At 35.4% G+C, this 17,854-nt stretch overlaps 1 protein-coding gene across 1 annotated transcript in view; it reads right to left on the bottom strand.

Annotated features, from left to right (window-relative positions):
• The window catches only part of F13A1 (coagulation factor XIII A chain), a 190,398-nt gene that overhangs the window by 22,831 nt on the left and 149,713 nt on the right, over positions 1-17,854 (bottom strand). Inside the window, exons 11-12 of the mRNA XM_051970733.1 lie at positions 13,085-13,238; positions 5,116-5,403 (exon numbers count right to left, since the gene is read on the bottom strand). Of these exons, the coding sequence (XP_051826693.1) occupies positions 5,116-5,403; positions 13,085-13,238 (442 nt within the window). The remainder of the gene's footprint in view (positions 1-5,115; positions 5,404-13,084; positions 13,239-17,854) is intronic.

Below are 17,854 nucleotides of genomic sequence, written 5' to 3'. Positions count from 1 at the left end.
ATTTTGCCTAGGGCTAGCTCTAGTCAATAATAATGATAAAAAATTTTTCCCAGTTTTCCTGATGTGGAACTGTTTGGCAACATTTCAAGTTTTGGGGATATACCTGGTTTCTTATTGTCTTCAATAATCCAGGGGTCAAGATCTTTTTACCCGTTGAGTGGCAGGTGAAGGGTCACTTAAATTGTAGGACTAAAAAACCTGGATTCAGTTTCAGAGCCCAGGAGAACAGTATTCCTGAAATAGCATGTTATATAACTGCTGTATTTTGCTACTGAACAAGAAATTGTTCCAGATAAAGTTTATTAATCATGGCAAGAGAAAGAGTAATAGAACTCCACTGTACTATTGGTAGAGCTGGGTTGCTGCCAATATCATTTACTGTGCCTGGGGAAAGCCAGGGAGACACAGACCTGAGCTGCCTTGCCTCCTTTCCCCAAAGTAAAGAAAACTAAATATAGCCAAGTTGAAATGATAGCACCTTTGAAGGCACTGGAAGGTTTAAGTTATTCAGATCCTCCAAGCTGATTTCAGCCCACACATTCCCTTTAATCATCAATCTGGAAAGCATGCATTCAATTCTAGTTGGGAAATTTTTATTTCAACAGATTGAGAAATACCTGTCTTTGACCTGATTGTTAAAGTTCTAGTGTGAAGATACCTTTCCCAACCTGTATTGGCATTTTGTACGTAATGTTCTTCAAGTTTGTTTTTTTAATCAGTGACTGGAATGATGACAGGAATAGCATCTATCAAATTTGGGTGGTGACATTACTCTGGGAGGGAGAGCTAATGTGCTGAATAACAGAATCAGGACATGAGATTTTTGACAGGCTAGAGCAATCTGCTGAGTCTAAAGAGATGAGATTTAATAAGGATAAATGTTAAGTCCTATAATTGGATTACAAAATCAACTATACAAGCAGGCGATGGGGAAGATGTGGCTAGACAACAGTCTATATGCAAAAAGACAGGTGTTTCTTTCTTTCTTTTCTTTTTTGTGGGCTGCAAGTTCCATATAAGCCAATGGTGTGATGTAATAGCTCCCAAATTTAATTCAATCTTAGTCTGAGCTTCCAAGACTAGTGTTTAGGATAAAGGGGGTGGAAATCCCATTTTACCTGCTCTAATTAGACCATCTAGAGTACTGTTTTTACTTCTGCATGCAATGGTTAGATAGTGGCAGCTAGGTTGCTAAATGGTTAGAGCAGTAGATCTGGAGTCAGGAAAACCTGAGTTCAAATCCAGTATCAGACATTTACTAGCTGTAGGATACTGGCCAAGTCACTTAAGTCACAGCCTCAGTTTTCTCATCTGTGAAATGGGCTAGAGAAAGAAATTGTAAATCACTCAAGCATCATTGCTAAGAAAACCCCAAATAGTATGACAAAAAGTCAGACATGGCTGACCACCACCACCAACAATTAATAATGTGTTTAGAGTTAAAAAGGACCATAGATGCCTATTATAACCTTCCTCATTTAATAGAAGAGGATCTGGTACCTCAAAAGGCTAAATGATTAGTAGACATGGTACTATGAAATGAAAAAATGAATAGTAGACAACACAAGTATTGATTAGTGGATCTGGGATTTAAATCATGACTCTAAAGCCATTTTTCTATGGTACTACCCTAGAAAGAGATAACAGTAGAGCAGATGGGGACTCAAATTATGGGAAAAGATCAATTTTATTCACTGTACAATTTTATTCATATAGTTGCCAATCGCATTACGTTTCACTTAAGTATCTTATAATTTGGCAGCCTTTTTTTTTTACCCCATCTTGAATTCTTAACATGCATAAAATAAGTGATCCAAAATATTTCTTCATCTTTAATAATTTAAAAATTATTTTTTCTTATTCCAGGTATGGGAGATCAATAACACCCACAGGGCTTCTGCATATCCAAGGGAATCTTTTCAGAGTTTTCTGGATTAAAGGAGCCTAAGACTTTTGTTGGCAAATTTTGAAATGCTCCTTCTCCCAATTCTGAACAAGTACCTGGAGCTGCTGATTTATAGTCTATGGCAGGTAGGTGGTACAGTGAATACAATGCTGGGACTTAAGTCAGGAAAGGCTAAGTTAAATTAAGGCCTCAGATACTAGCTGTGTGACTTTGGGCAAGTCTCTTAACCCTGTTTATCTCAGTTTCCTCATCTATAAATGAGCTGGAGAAGGAATTGGCAAACCATTCCAGGATCTTTGCCAAGAAACCCCCCAAAAGAGGTCACAAAGAGTAGGACATGATGAAATAACTAAACAGCAACCACATTATTTCTTAGATATAGGTTTTGAAATCTGAGCAAAAACACTGAAGACTGAGTACTGCCAAACTCCACCCCCATAAAATAAAAAATGATAGGTTTCTTATAGGTGATTAAGCTACTTTCTGAACTTGAATTAGACTCTTTTGGTATTCTTTCAGGCTAACTAACCCTACAGGATCTAATTCAGGTTCAGATTCTACAAAACTATGAGATCCTAAATTTAAAATGGGAAGAGACTCTAAAGGACATCAAATGACCTCTACTTTACAGATAAGGAAATTCAAGCCCAGAGAGATTAAATGACTTATTTGCTCAAGGTCACACAGATAGTGTCTAAGGAATAATTCATTGACTCCTTTCTTTAAACCTAGAGTTTATATACTATACAACACTGCCTTGAATGGTTTGCTCATTTTTGGCAGAGGATATACATATCCCCAGTTGCATATCAAGTACCATACTTGGAAATGTCATTATCAAAATCAATTTCAAGTTTAAGATGATAGTCCCAATGAATAAGATTCTGAATTTTCCCCTCTTGAAAACACTCAGGAGGATATGTAAGAAAAGAAGTGTGGGAGAAGTCAGGGATAAGGAAGAGGAACTCAAAGTGGTAGGAAGCAGCAGAGTCATGTCTAAAACATCATGTTCTGATCCAAGACAATTCTCAAGAATTTTTGATAAAAATTGCTATCCATCTTCAGGGAAAGAACTGGTAGAGTTTGAATGTAGATTAAAGCATACTTTTTCTTTATTTTTTTCTTTCTGTGCTTTCTTTTACAATATGACTAACATGTTTTGCATGACTGCATATGTATAATCTCTATCAAAATTGCTTGCCTTCTCAATAGGGGTGAAGGGAGGGAGAATTTGGAATTCAAATATCTTTTAAAACAAATCTTAAAAATTGTTTTTACACATAATTGGGTGAAAATGAAATATAAAACATAAATTTAAAAATGGGAAATTGCTAAATTAAAAAAAAAAAAAAACATGGTTGTCTACATGAATGTCATTCTCCTGTCCTAATTCTCTTCTCTTCTTTCCCTAAAGTCTCAGTTTCTGGCTATTTATTCATGTTATGCTCACTAATCATGGATGTCCTCCGAAACTCTGTTCTAGCCCTTCTTCTCTTCTCCCTTCATCTATCCCATTTTTTTGACTTGGTGATATCATGGATTCAATAATCATTTCTAAGCTAGTGATTTGATCTGTTTATTCATCTGTAACCTCTCTCCTGATTTATAATCTTTTATCTCTAATAGGCAGTGGATGACTTCATTTAGAAATCCCTTATAAAGAGACCCTTAACTCTTCATTAAACTCCTGTCTTTCAGTTTTCAGATGAAAAAAATCAAAGCTATTTATAGTCATATGAAAAATGTTCTAAATCACTATTGCTTAGAGAAATACAAATCAAAACAACTCTGAGGTACCACCTCAGGCCTATCACCTAATATGACAGAAAAAGAAAAATGACAAATGTTGGTGAGATAATGGTAAAATTGTCACACTAATGCACTATTGGTGGAGTCATAAACAGATATAACCCTTCTGAAGTGTAATTTGGAACTATGCCCCTTGGGAAACTATTATCCAAAGAGCTATAAAACTGTACATATCTTTTGATCCAGCAATACTACTACTAAGTCTGCAACCCAAAGAGATTTTTGTTAAAAAGAGAAAAGGACCTACTGGTACAAAAATAATTATAGTAATTTTTTTGATGGTAAAGAATTGGATATTGAAAGGATGCCCATCAATTGGGGAATGCCTCAGAAAGTTGAAGTATCTACCATTGTAATGGAATACTGTTGTCCTATAAAAGAATGACAAATGGGATTATTTCAGAAAAAGGTAGGAATATCACAAAAACTGAAGCAGAATAAAGTGAGCAGAACCAGGAGAATATTGTAAACAGTAACAGTAATACTGTATGATGATCAATTGTGAATGACTTAACTATTCTAAGTAAAACAATAATCCAAGACAATCCCAAAGGATTTATGATGGAGTCTGAAGTGTACTATTTTTTACTTTATCTTTTTTCCATGTTTTTTTGGCTATGTCTTCTTTCACAAGATGACTAATATGGAAATATGTTTTGCATGATTGAACATGTTTAATCTATATAAAATCACCTTTCATCCCAAGAAGGGGCAAAGGAAGAGAGGGAGGGAAGGAGAGAATTTGGAACTCAAAATTTAAAAAAAATGAATATTGAAAATTGTTTTTACATGTAATGGGGAGAAATTAATTATTATTTAAAACAGAAACAAACACAATAAGAAAGTCTTACCTCTATCACATACTAGATATTCACCATGGGCAAGACATTTAACTTCATGCCCCACTCAATTTCAACAATTAGAACTTAGAGAATAGCTACTTATCTGAATTTCTGGAGGACTTATCATACTGGTAGTCCTTTATAATAGTCAAGTCACAGGTTCTAAGCTTTCCTCCCAAAACCAATTTTTAGGGAGGGAAAAAGTTCAAACTACAATTCTTATTTTGTCCTTCAAAATTAAAATTGTTCACAAGAGTTGAGACTTTTGCAAAGGTCTCCATTAGACTTATCTCCTTTCCAAAATGGGTAAAGAGATTCTCAAAAAAAAAAAAAAATCACCGTTGTTGTTGTTTGTCCTTCATTCTTGAAAAGGACCATGACATCAAGAGGTGATGCCATGACATGCAAGTCAATTGGATTTAAGTGAGGGAGGGTTGTGCAAAGTCATCTGCCTCACTTTCCCCTCCAGAGCTATCTAGGTCAAGTGGTCAGATATAGATCAAAGTGACTGGAAAAAGCTCAGGATTCAGAAATTTGAGAAAAATCTCTCCAACTTACAGGAGTAGGGTTCCACTTTCACATCGAAGGTCTGATTCTTGAATTCTGACTTTGCAACACCCGTATAGAAGACGATATTGCCAGAGAGATAAGCTGTAGCTGTGTAACGCCTGTTGGTGCTGTTCCGGAAAGTGATGATGACTTTGAAGTCTTTTCCAAGTACAGCTTTTTCTACCTGAAAATCCATGTCAATATCAGCTCTGAATTGATGGATACCCTCTGTGTCAAGAGGCTTTTTAGCCCCATACATCAGAGCAGTTTCTAGAGCAAGTCTTTCTTCTTCTTTGCCTAGAGGAAAAGAACAAAAATAATGAACAGTTATAGAGGCCTAGATATTTATTTAATCAATTTACCCATCTGTTTGGGGGCTGAATTCTGGAAATACACTAGAAATTTCTCCAAGATGTGTTTACTGCTATTTTTGGTATCTGAGAAGTAAGAAACATGAAGCTACTAAAACTTATCTATTCCTCTGAACCAAAGTCTAATTGTGAATTTTTTGTACCTGGGCAGATCCCCAAAAGTGCATCTAGGGCAAGCAGAAAAAGGTGAGAAGGGGCAACCATATGGTGGGGGACCAAAACTCTGGAAAAGGTTGCCATGTGGGAGTGGGGAAAGTAGGGAAGGCAAGGGGAGAAGCTCAACTCTGGTAGTTTCTTATTTTAACTATCATTTTTGTTAATACGGGAATGTAGTTCCATTGTTTCTTTGCAGCTGAAGGACTTTGAGAACATCAGTGGAGAAAAGCCGTTGTTAGGACTCTGCTTCTGAACATAGTCTATTTTTCTTCTGCCTGATTCTAACAGAGAATTCTTAAAAGGTTCTTCCTTCTGCTTCTCTCTTGGAGACATTACCTTTCTTTTACTCCTGATATCTCTGTCCCTCTCTATTTGTTTGCTTTTCACATAGACCTCCTGCATATGTTCCCTTCCTTCAAATATGGCATGGCAAACTGTGGGAGAGGGTAATCTTGGAATTTTGATATTTTGGTAGGGATATCTTATCATATCTCTTACTATACTTACTGATGGGCTTTTGTTTTGAATTAAATTTTCTTCTAGTTGGTCCCATAAAAGAAACAAATCTAGTAGTCATGGATTATGTTTTGGCGTGGATGCCAATCCCTAAAGTGCCTCAAACTTGGGTTAGCTTTCTGAGGGCCCATAAAAACAAAAATACATTTGGAGGGCTTATCTGGGATTTCTATCTCGGATGCCCAAAGGGCACTACTGGGAGCCACTGAAGATTTTCTTTTTCAAAAAATATTGTATAGCAGGATTTTCTGATGTGCCGTTTATAGATCAGATCAATTCTTTTACTATAACTATTATACTGTTATGTCAAGATGTCATTGATGTGTCACTGTTTATGGGGAACTAGGGATCTGACCTATGATTTCACTGTCTTAGGTGAGGAATGTCCCACCACTAAGGCAATTCAACACTTTCTCAATATCTTAATTTTAGCTTAACAATGAAAAGTTAAGTATGTGTAGCAAGTGAAACTGAATCAAGACTTCTTGACTTCAAAACCAATTCTTCTTCCTCTCTCTCTCTCTCTCTCTCTCTCCCCTACTTTCTCTCTCCCCCCTTTCTGTTTCTCTGTCTCTTTGTCTTCCTCTTTTTTCTCTTTCTTTATCTCCATTTCTCTGTCTTTCTGTCTCTCTCTCCCCCACTCTTTTTCTGTCCTCCTACAACTCTCTTCTTTTCCTCCCTCTGTCCCTTTTTCCTTCCCTCCCTTCCTCTTTCCTTTCCTCTCTCCCTCCTTCCCTTCCTTCCTTCCTTCCTTCTGTGTTTCTGTCTATCTGTTTCTGTCTCTGTCTCTGTCTCTGTCTCCTTTTTTCCCTTCCTCTCTTCTCTCTTATGCTACACTGATGCTATTCTATGTTTAACATTGTTCAGTTTTATAGAACACGATATTTATTTATTCAAAGAGTTACTATGGCTACTTAGTTATTAAAAGATTGATGTTCTTTCATGGGAAACTGATGAACATTAAGGACAGTTAGTCTGATGAGTACCATTAGATGTTGATGATAATATTTTAAAAAGCTTAGTGGGGAATCAAGATACTTTGCGAGGTGGCAGTATGTGGTACAAAGTATTCAGAAACATAAAAATAGTCATTCTTACAAAAAACAGATATAAAATTCAAACTGTAAGTGCCCCCACAAAACTCCTAAGTGCATTAGGAAACAGATGAAAATATAATTGAGAAATGTTCAAAATAGAATGTAATTTAGAAATTTTAATTTGTGGTTTTCTAAGTCAATATGTGACTCAGAAGTTTCTTTTTCTATTTGAATTTGATACCACTCATATATAATACTTAGTACATTGTAGTATCTCAAAGATACAATCACTAATATGATCATTTAGGAATTAATAAGCTATCTGAAAAAGACAGATAAGTGGTACAGTGAATAGAGTGCTCAGTCTGGATTTAGGAAGAGTCATCTTGCTTAGTTTTAATCTGGCCTCAGATTTTTACTCAGACATTTACTAGCTGCATAACTTTGGACAAGTCACTTAACCCTATTTGCCTCAGTTTCCTCATGTGTCAAATGAGCTGGAGAAGAAAAAGGCAAAATACTCCAGTATTGTTGTGAATAAAACCCCAACTGGGATCACAAAAAGTCAAACACAAATGAAATGAATGAACAACAGATAGTGATGATGATCAAGTAGCTAAGAGAATATTTGTATATTCTCTGTCAAGAAAAGGATGATATGAGAATGCTAAAGGATTCCCTGGAGTGGTTTATATAGCACCCTTGGCAGCTCATGACATGGTGATAGTACCAATTTCAGCACATGATGATGCAGGGACAGATATCACCTTTGTTTTACTTTGCAACTTGGCAAAGCAACTCTTGAAGACAATCCATTGAGTTATGGAGCAATTACAAAATGAGTCAGTGGAAGGAATCTACCAACAAAATGTCAGATCTCTGAATTATTGTTGCATCTGCTTTCTTGGACAGGATCATAAAAGGTAATGTTTGTGAAGATGCTTTAAATACCGTAAAGCTCTAGACAAATGTTTTTACCAATATTGAGCTTTCATTCCTTCTATTTAAATTCAGGTTATTTTATTTACCCATATGTTTTCTGGGAGTTATACATTTAAGTAGTAATTATGACTCCTTTGTTTTATTGGTTGGGACATTCACAGAGATCAGGAAGGAATCTAATCTATACTAATCTAGAACAACATGAGCTGATACATGGAGATAGGCAGGATGAGCAAGAGTTGAAGTCTAGTTCAACAGGAGTCATCCCTTTGGCACATCCTTTAGGGAGCAGTGGAAGTCCCTGCCCCATTCCTCATGGATCATCTATGAATGATCCCATAGGATCATGCTTGAAATATAAGTACTGAGAAGTGTAAATAAAGAATTCCATGTAATGGTGGCATTATTCATATGGGCACTTCATTTTTCTACTGGGATATAATCAATGAACTCATTTTATACAACTATAACTTAAAATAGAGCAAATTCTAAGACATGCCATTGCTTCATGGGATTCGTTATTTAAACTAATCAAGATTGATCTATTTTAGTATAGTTGGAATATTTTGTTGCTCAGTCATTTTCAGTTGTATCTGCTTCTTCATGACCACATTTGGGGTTTTCTTAACAAAGAAAAAGCAAATGGTTGCATTTCCAACGCATTTTACAGATGAGGAACTGAGGCAAATACAGTTAAGGGTCATACAGCTACTGTGTCTGATATCAGATTTGAACTCAGGAGGGTCTTCCTCATGCTCTATCCACTGTATCACCTAGCTGTTCATAGTTGGAACATAAGAGTAAACAAAGAGGAATGATATGAGATAAAAATGGACACATAAATGAGAGCAAAGTTATATAATTGTATTTTCATTTTTGGCAGGAAATAGGGGGCCACTGAAGGTTTTTGAGCAGAAGAGCAGAATCATGTTTATTGCATATTAGGGAATTACTCAAGTATCAGACTGAAAATGGATTAGTGAGAAAACAGACTGAAAGCCAGGACACTAACTAAGTGACTACTTTAGTAGTCTACATTAGAGATAAGGACCTAGATTAGGACTGTTATCATGGGAATGGATAAGAAGAAATGAGAGAGGCATTATGGAGTAAAAGTGGAAGTTAAATATTCTGGAGTTAAAAATGGAAAAATTTTCTGACTGATTGAATGTGTGGATTAAGAGGAAGAAGAGGACCAAAGATGACTCCAAGGTTCCTAGTGTGGGAAGGAAAATAGTATCCTATATAACAAAAGAGAAATTGGGGGAGGAACTAATTTAGGGCAACATTTTCTCATATGTTATATATTATCTATATTATATTATATCTACATTATTAAATATTATATAATCTATATTACATATTATATCTATAGTATATTATATGTAATAAGTTATTGTCATATATTATATATAACAAAATTTTAATAACAATGTAATTCCAAATTAACTATTATCATTCCTGGTGAGTATCAGATCAAATTGGCGAGGAAGGTAAAAGGCAAAAAAAAAAACCAAAAACCCAACCTTATTAGAAAAACTAAAAAACAGTCCCAATTGTTTAGTGATGAAGAGAGTCATCTACACCCAAAGAAAGGACTATGGGAACTGAGTGTAGTTCACAATATAGCATTTTCACTTTTTTTGTTGTTGTTTGCTTGTATTTTATTTTGCTTCTCTTTGGGGGGTGGGTAATTTGATTTTTCTTGTGCAGCAAGATAATTGTATAAATATATATTCATATGTTGGATTTAACATATATTTCTACCATGTTTAACATATTTTGAACTACTTGATGTTTAGGGGAGGGGATGGAAGAAAGGGAGGGATCTGGAATACAAGGTTTTGCAAGGGCTAATGTTGAAGAATTGTCCACATATGTGTTTTGAAAAATACAAAATTTTAATAAAGAAAAACTAAAAAAAACCAGGGCAAAGTAAGTAGGTGGCACTGGGTATGGGGTGCTGAATTTTTAAGTTAAAAATACCAGAATTCCAGCCATTTAATAGCTAGGTGATTTACCTCAGTTTCTTCATCTGTAAAATGGAGATAATAGTAAGTAAAGCTAGATGCCAAGAGTTTTGTGAGGATCAAGTGAAATAATATTTGTAAATCACTTTGTAAACCTCAAAGTGCTATACAGTTGCTAGCTATTATCATTATTTTGGTTTTGGAACTAGGTGTTGGCGTAGGAAATTCATTGGGAAATGAGCAAAGACATAATTAAGATTTGTGTCATCAGCAGTACAACTTCAGTGGAGAATTAACAGAGAGATGGAATTACTAGCCTTACCTATAGAAAACTTCCTAACAAGGGCCATTGGTGAGGATAAAAGGAAAAGTACATAGAGCTGCTTGGTACTTTTAGTGGACAGCTATGTGGCATAGTAGGTAAAGCATTAAATCCAGAATAAGGAATACCTGAGTTCAAATCCAATCTCAGACACTTATTAATTGTGTGACTCTGGGTCAGTGAGTTAATCCTGTTTCCCTCAGTTTCCTCATCTGTAAAATGAAACTGGAGAAGCAACAGGCAAACCACTCCAGTATCTTTGCCAAGAAAACTCCTTTGTCATGAAAAAGCAGACTCAACTGAAAAATGACCAACAAGAAGTCTAGTACTTTGACATCAGGGGAAAGGAGCATGAAACAGGTCTTCAAATCAACTTTGTAATTCACCTTATCAGAGTAATATAAGAAGTAACTTTCACTACTGCAGTTGAGTATATGAAAAAACCCCAGGACATCAGAACAATGTGAGTAGAAATACTCTTAACATTACTCCCAGCTAGAGAGGGACCCTGAAACTAAATATTTTTGATGTGTCCGATACTGAGAGACCCTTGCATACAACATTGTTGGATTAAAGGTACTAAACAGCAGCTCATGCAAGAGAGATCTGAGGATAACATGAGATCTAAGGCAAACCAGATTAGGGAGTGACTCAGTGTGTGGAGGAAAGAAGCATAGAATGGTAGCTTTATATTTTAACTAATTATTCTAGCTAACTAGGTGTTGACACTAATAGTTTGCATAGCATAAAAGGGGCATAAGTACTATCAAAATTTAAAAATAACAAATTTAACAATTATATACTTTTAAAATAATTTTTTAAAAGTGTGACCCCTAAATTCTTGTGCCCTAGGAGTAAGTCCCAGTCACTTTTCCCTAGTTATGATTTTGAAATGATGTGTCTTAGGAATTTACTGGTGGATCTGGAAAACATAATCACTCTTAGGACATGTTGAATCAAGCAATCAAAAGCAGATGAGAGTTTTGAAGTCATTTAAAGGGTAGCACCACATTTTCCTTGGAATCAGGAAGGTTTGTGATTCTTTCTGGCTTTAATATAGACTTATAGACCATCTGCAAAATTCAAGTAGTACTGGGACTATAATTATAGGAAATTGTTGAGAGGACAAAAGTTTTTTCTTGTCAATATATATTATGAAATTGCTCTTCCACTATAAAGAAAAAGAAAATTGGTGATTTTCTAAGAGGGGTTACTTCATGGAATAATTGAGAAGTATTTCTCCTTAGGCTAGAAAGAACTCATACTTTAAAGCCATTTCTGACTTAATTATTCATACCTATGAAGGTGGTCACTGAGATGGGTGTCAGCATTTCAAAGGTAGCTGACAAAGAGCTATTTCTTGCTTGAAAATTACAGCTTCTTCAGCTATATGTAAAGTTCAGGTTGAGGTCTGAAAGCATGAGAAATTATTTGGCTTGGTTCAAGCCAAAACATTCTTCTATTTCTTTCTCAAACAGATGAGAAGATTGACATATTATAAGCCATGTGTTTTGATTTACCCATCACTCACAATATTAAAATGGCAGAAAGTTCTTCACACATGAATAAGAGGAAGTTGAAAACCTATTTCATAAGAAAGCTATTTTCTTTTCCTCAATTAAAAATCTTAGAGCTGTAATAAAGATTTATTGTTTCATTTAGAGAGGTAAAGAGCAAATGGGTCAAGGTAAGTTCTGAGAAAGAAGATTTTCAACTTCAAAATAAAAATTTATTACTTGACAAAAAAGTAAACCATTGCAAAAACTAGTTAAATGCTTGCTGCTATTTTCATTAAGAGCCAGAGATTTTAATAACTAATTAAGCAGTTGGTTCCCAAGTCTAGTAAAAAAATTTTCTGTGTTTTTCTTTTACTTCTGGCTTTGTTTTCAGAGATAATATATTAGGACTTAAAAACAAGGAAATTTGTAAGGAGAGCTTGATTTTCCCTTGCTGTTTTAGTAAACCACAAACTCAGTATGAGGCAACATTGTGATGTGGCAACAGAAAAAGCTAATGGGACCCTAGGCTGCAATAAAGAAAACAGAGTACTTGCACTGAGGAAGGTGATATCCTCCCTGTACTTCTTTGGTCACATCCCAGCAAGATGATTTTGTTAAGTTACATACCATATCATATGACAATTGTTGAAGAAAGTGGGCATGGTGAGCGTGAAGAAAGGAAAGCTTGGGAGGGGAGTGTGGTAACCTTTATATATGTGAAGAGGTCTATCAAAGAGTCTTGTTTGGTTTGCCCCTGAAATACAGAAAAGAGACCAAAGGGATGGAAGCTACGGGGAATGAAAATACTCACTAAGCATGAAGATCAACCACTCAACAATTAGGAAGAGGTCAAATGAAATGGGTTGCCTCAGATGAGTGAATTCTCTACCACTGAAGGTTTTCATGTAGAAGCTTTATGATCAATTGTCAATACAAAAATGGGATTTATGATTAGAGGAGAGATTGGAGCAAATGACTTTTGAACTCTAAAATGTGTGATTCCATATTAATAACTACTTACAACAAAAAGCTCCAAATACTACTATATTCTTTGACTCAATTTCCTCAGGGACAACAAATAAATACTTAAATGACAGGGAAAATTTGATCAAGTCAAACTTATGCATTCAAGTAGCACTTCTCTTTGCCATTTGCAATAAATTACCTTCTGGGAATTTGTAATTTTCAGTTATGTCCTGCTTTCCATCTCCACCAATTTCCTTGGTGAGGACTAATTTCCCAATGTGTGTTTTATCAACAGCTTCGACCAAATGAGTGGTATCTTTTTTGACTGTAATATATATAAGATCACTGTTGACCTGGGGAAAAAAAGAAGAGAGCACCATGTCATCTATTGACTTGGCCACCAAAATATTTTTCTATTAATTAAAATTATCTAAATAATCTTAAAGCCCACTTATGGAGATTCATTATCAGCACCTTTAACATATCAACAGATTGTTCTTTCTTCAACATTGGCACAAAATGCAGAAGCTAAACATTTCCATATTTTGTTTCTTTTTTTCCCTCCATGGAAGACTAATGTTCTACAATCAAATAGTTTTAATTAAGCAAGAACAGGAATAGTCTAGGAGGAATTCACAAAGTCTTGAGAGTCTTGGTCCATGGTATTTGAGGATCAAAAGTGGGATGGCAAAACAGTGATGGACAGTCCCCAAGCTCTCCCCAAGACCAATTTTATTACTCACATTGCTGAAACCCATGTTTGGTCCATGAAAGTTTACCTACAGAAGCTGTATTATAGACAGAATGTTAGAGCTGGAAGGTGCCTTATATATCATCTGGCTCAACTCTTTCATTTTTTAAAAAAAGATTTTTCTTTTATTGAAAGTTTGTACATTGCCTAGATTTCCTTCTGTTCCTTCCCCTTCCCCTATTCTGGAAAAAAAATTCCTTATAATAAAGGATTTTTAAAAAGATGAAAGAAAAAAGAGAGAAAGAAATTTATCAAAATTGATTGATGCATTAAAAAAAGAAAAATGCCTGACATATTTACTTAATATCCTACCCTTATGAATTCCCCATCCCTACTTCTGTAAAGGAGAGGCAGCTAACTGTGTGTAGTGGATAGATTGCTGGACCTGGAAGAAGAAAACATTTCAAATATGCCCTCAAGCACTTGCTAGCTATGTGACTCTTAGAATGTTACTTCATCTCTGTGTGCCTTAGTTTCCTTGACTGTAAAATGGAGATAATTATAGCATCTACCTCCTAAGGTTTTGATGAGGATTAAATAAGATAATATTTGTAAAGTTACTTAGCCTTCTATATAGTAGGTACTTAAATATTCATTCATTTCTACCAGTAGAGAGTCAAAAGAGAGTCTTTGTATGTATTTTTTGTGGGCCCAAGCATATTCTTTATAATTTCACACATTTCATTTCCAATTTTCCAACCCCCTCATTTAACAGATAACTGAGGAGGAGAGAGATTCAATTACTAGTTCCAGATTGCACAGCTCTTCAGGAATAGATTTGGGACTAGATCAAAGACTTTTTAGCATTGGAAGAGATTGTAGATGCCATCTAGTTCAATCCCTGGACTATATCCTTGACAAATGGTTATCTAACTTCTCAGCAAAAATTCTGATAATAGGGAATCTACCTCCCAATAAAGGAGTTTGTGCCTCTGAAGTGCTTTCAGCATTAGGAAACATTTCTATATATCAAGTATAAATATATCTCTATGAAATTTATACCATTGTTTTTATATTTACCCACTGGTGCAAAGAAAGTTCAATTCCATTAACTTAGTTAACAGCTTTTGTTCTATACTTCTGGGTTACCTGTTTCACGACATTCTTTCAATATATTTCACAAAGCTTTTCTTCTCTTCCTTCTACCCAAACTCTTAGCACCCAACACACACACACACACACACACACACACACACACACACACACACAGAGACACACACACATCCACACACAAAATTAGTAGTTTATGATGTCAATTTTTTAGACCCAAATGCAAAATTTTACATTGGACTTAATGTTCTAACATGTAAGATTCTTAAATTGTTCAGCTAAAGCATTAGCTATCCCTCAGCACTGTGGTATCTACAAATTTGAATAGAAGGGTTTTAATATCTAGATTCAAGTAATTAAACATAAAAATGTCAAACACTACAACTCTAAGCACAGAGATCCCAGGGGCATACTACTATAAATTCTCTTCCAATGTAAAATTGAACCAGCAATGATATTTTGGGTCCAACCATTCAACCATTGCCAAATCCACCTAATTATAGTATCATCTAGCTTCTATCTATCAATAGTTTCTTAAAGAACAGTATGAGACACTGTCAAATGTTCCATTAAAATTTAGAAAATCTATGTCTAGAATTTCCCTGATCCACTAATCTAGTCCTAGCAAAAGTGGAAATGAAATCTGCCTGACAAGACTAGTTGTTGATAAGGCTTTTTGTGATAACCACTTTCTTTTCTAGATGCTTACTATCATTTGAATAATGCCTCCTAGGATCTTTTCAGGAATGGAAATTAAGCTTACTGCCCTGCATTTTGCAGACTCCACTCTTTTTATATATGAAAATGGAAACATTCACCCTTTTCTAATTTTGCAATATCTCTTTTGTTTTATATTATCTTTCACAGACCATAAATGATGTCTCAGCAATTGCTTCTGTCAAGTCATGGCATAGAGGATGGGATGCTGAGCCTAAAGTCAAAAATGGAAGGGAAGGAAATGGAAAGGGGAAAGTTAAAGAAGGAAAGGAAAGGAGAAAGGTTAAGGAAGGGATGGCAAGGGTAGGCTTGGGAAGGGAAAGAACACATTCAGTTTAAAGATTGATTCATAGAGATTCTCTTTAAAGATTAATGCATTCCCATGATGTTCCTCTTTTGGAATCCCTGAATGGCTTCTCTGTTCACTTTTTAGCCATCTGAACAGCCCAGAAATGCACAGCTCTCAGATTCAGGCTTCTGATAGATAGAATGAGAAATGTTGCAGGTTGTTACTGAGGATTTCACTGGAGGAAAGAGAAGATATTCTCATTTGCAAATCCTGACAGCATTCTTAACAATCAAGATCTGGATTTAATAATGACACTGTGTGTTGACATTAGCAGTGATTAAATCAATTTGTTCCTGGTGGGAAGTCTTCTCTACCTCTCTCTGGCAATAAAACATAATAATAATATAAGGATTTGTGAAATATAGAACATGATTTTCATCAAGAGATTCTTATAACATAATAAACTAGAAGAATGCAACCCAGGAGGTTTGTGTAAATCAACAAAAGCTCAAACTGTTCCAAATATGTCTGCCCTTCTGAAGAACTTGCGAAATATAACAGGGGCCCACAAAGAGGAAAATAATAGCAAAGATCCTTTTTTAAAGGACACAGATGCATGTGAATTCTTAGGAAATCTTGACACTTTATGTTTCTGCCATTCATTTGACGATTCATCGTGCACTACCACATGAAAGCCCTTATATTACTATTCTCATATAGTAGATATTCCTAGGTATTATGTCCTGAATCTTGTTTCCACTGGTGAGGGCCATATTCTGGCATTGAGGATGTTAATTCAGTCATAGATAAAATCATAGATTTAGTGCTCGAAGGTATCAAAGAAAAAATTGAGCTTATTCTAATTTTACAGATGAGGAAATGGAGGCCCAGAGAGATTAAATAAATTGTCCAAAGTCACACAAATAAGTAAGTAGTAGAATTGAGGTTTGAGCTCAAATTCCCTCCCCTCCCTGCTCCAGCTCACTCCCCTCCCAATGATTCTTTGTTTTTGTTCCTTTTGGACATAAAAATTGCATAGTATTTGGAGTCAGGTGACCTGAATTCAAAATCTGGACCTGCTACTTATTATGTTGGGCCAATTTCTTGACCCCAATGTCCTTACTTCTCTCACACATAAAATGACAGTATAGGACAAGATGATTTATAAGGTCCTTTACCCTTCTAAATCAAAGACCCGATTGATCCTAGTTCTCTTTGATACTCTATAATTCTTATTGCCTCATTGATGATTATCTTTTTCTCCTAGGCTTCTTACCAAGTCAGGACTAACTCATTGGTAAGATGATAAGATGAGAACTTTCTCTTGTCCTGGGTGCTTGCCCCACTTTGACTATGCAATAATTCATAGTTAATTTATATAGCTGAGTGACCAAGGGACCTGGCCTTTAAAAGGACGATGGAGATGAAGGCAGAGAGACAAGAACTCAAGTTAGCTCTCCAAGGAACTATATATATGCTTGAGCAACCATCAGAGTTCCTGAAGCACAGGGTTGATTTCCTGGTAGGGCAGGACTACTCTTACTGACTTCTCTGTACACCCTCTGAGCTCTAGTCATCCCTCTTTGTACTCCATCTTCTTTTTAATGATCAAACCAATTGGTTGTGACTTAATCATTATCAATGTAGTGTCAAATAGGCACCAAGTTTCCAGGAAGAGACAAGTTAACATCATCAAGAAAATTTCAATTCTAATTTAGGAGACCGATAGCAGATATCCAACAAAATCCAATGAGGCAACTCAAGCTAATTCTGGGATATATGCAATAATATCCATCCCACATGTTATTATATGACTTTGTTTATGTCTTGGTTTACTCACTACATAGTAAACTTCAAAGAGGTAGTGACTAAGTTATATACTCTTTTGAAATCTCTTTTTTTCCTCCATATTAACTAGAATAATGTCTTGCCTATGGTAGATTTTATTTTTATTTTTTATTTTTTTGGAGAGGGAGGGATGTTGATTTTTTTTTTCTTTTTTGACTAGTTTCATATACAGCAGATTGACTACTAGGTCTGGAATCAGGAACCTACTAAGTTGTGATCCTAGGCAAGTCACTCACCTCTGTTTGCCTCAGTATTCTCATCTGTAAAAATGGGAATAACAATAGTGCCTATCTCCTAGGGTTGTTGTGAAGATC

This window comes from Antechinus flavipes, chromosome 1 (genome assembly GCF_016432865.1).
Source record: "Antechinus flavipes isolate AdamAnt ecotype Samford, QLD, Australia chromosome 1, AdamAnt_v2, whole genome shotgun sequence".
Classification (NCBI taxonomy): Eukaryota; Metazoa; Chordata; class Mammalia; order Dasyuromorphia; family Dasyuridae; genus Antechinus; species Antechinus flavipes.
Note: the sequence above shows the minus strand (reverse complement) of the source record. Positions and strands in the feature narration are given on the sequence as shown.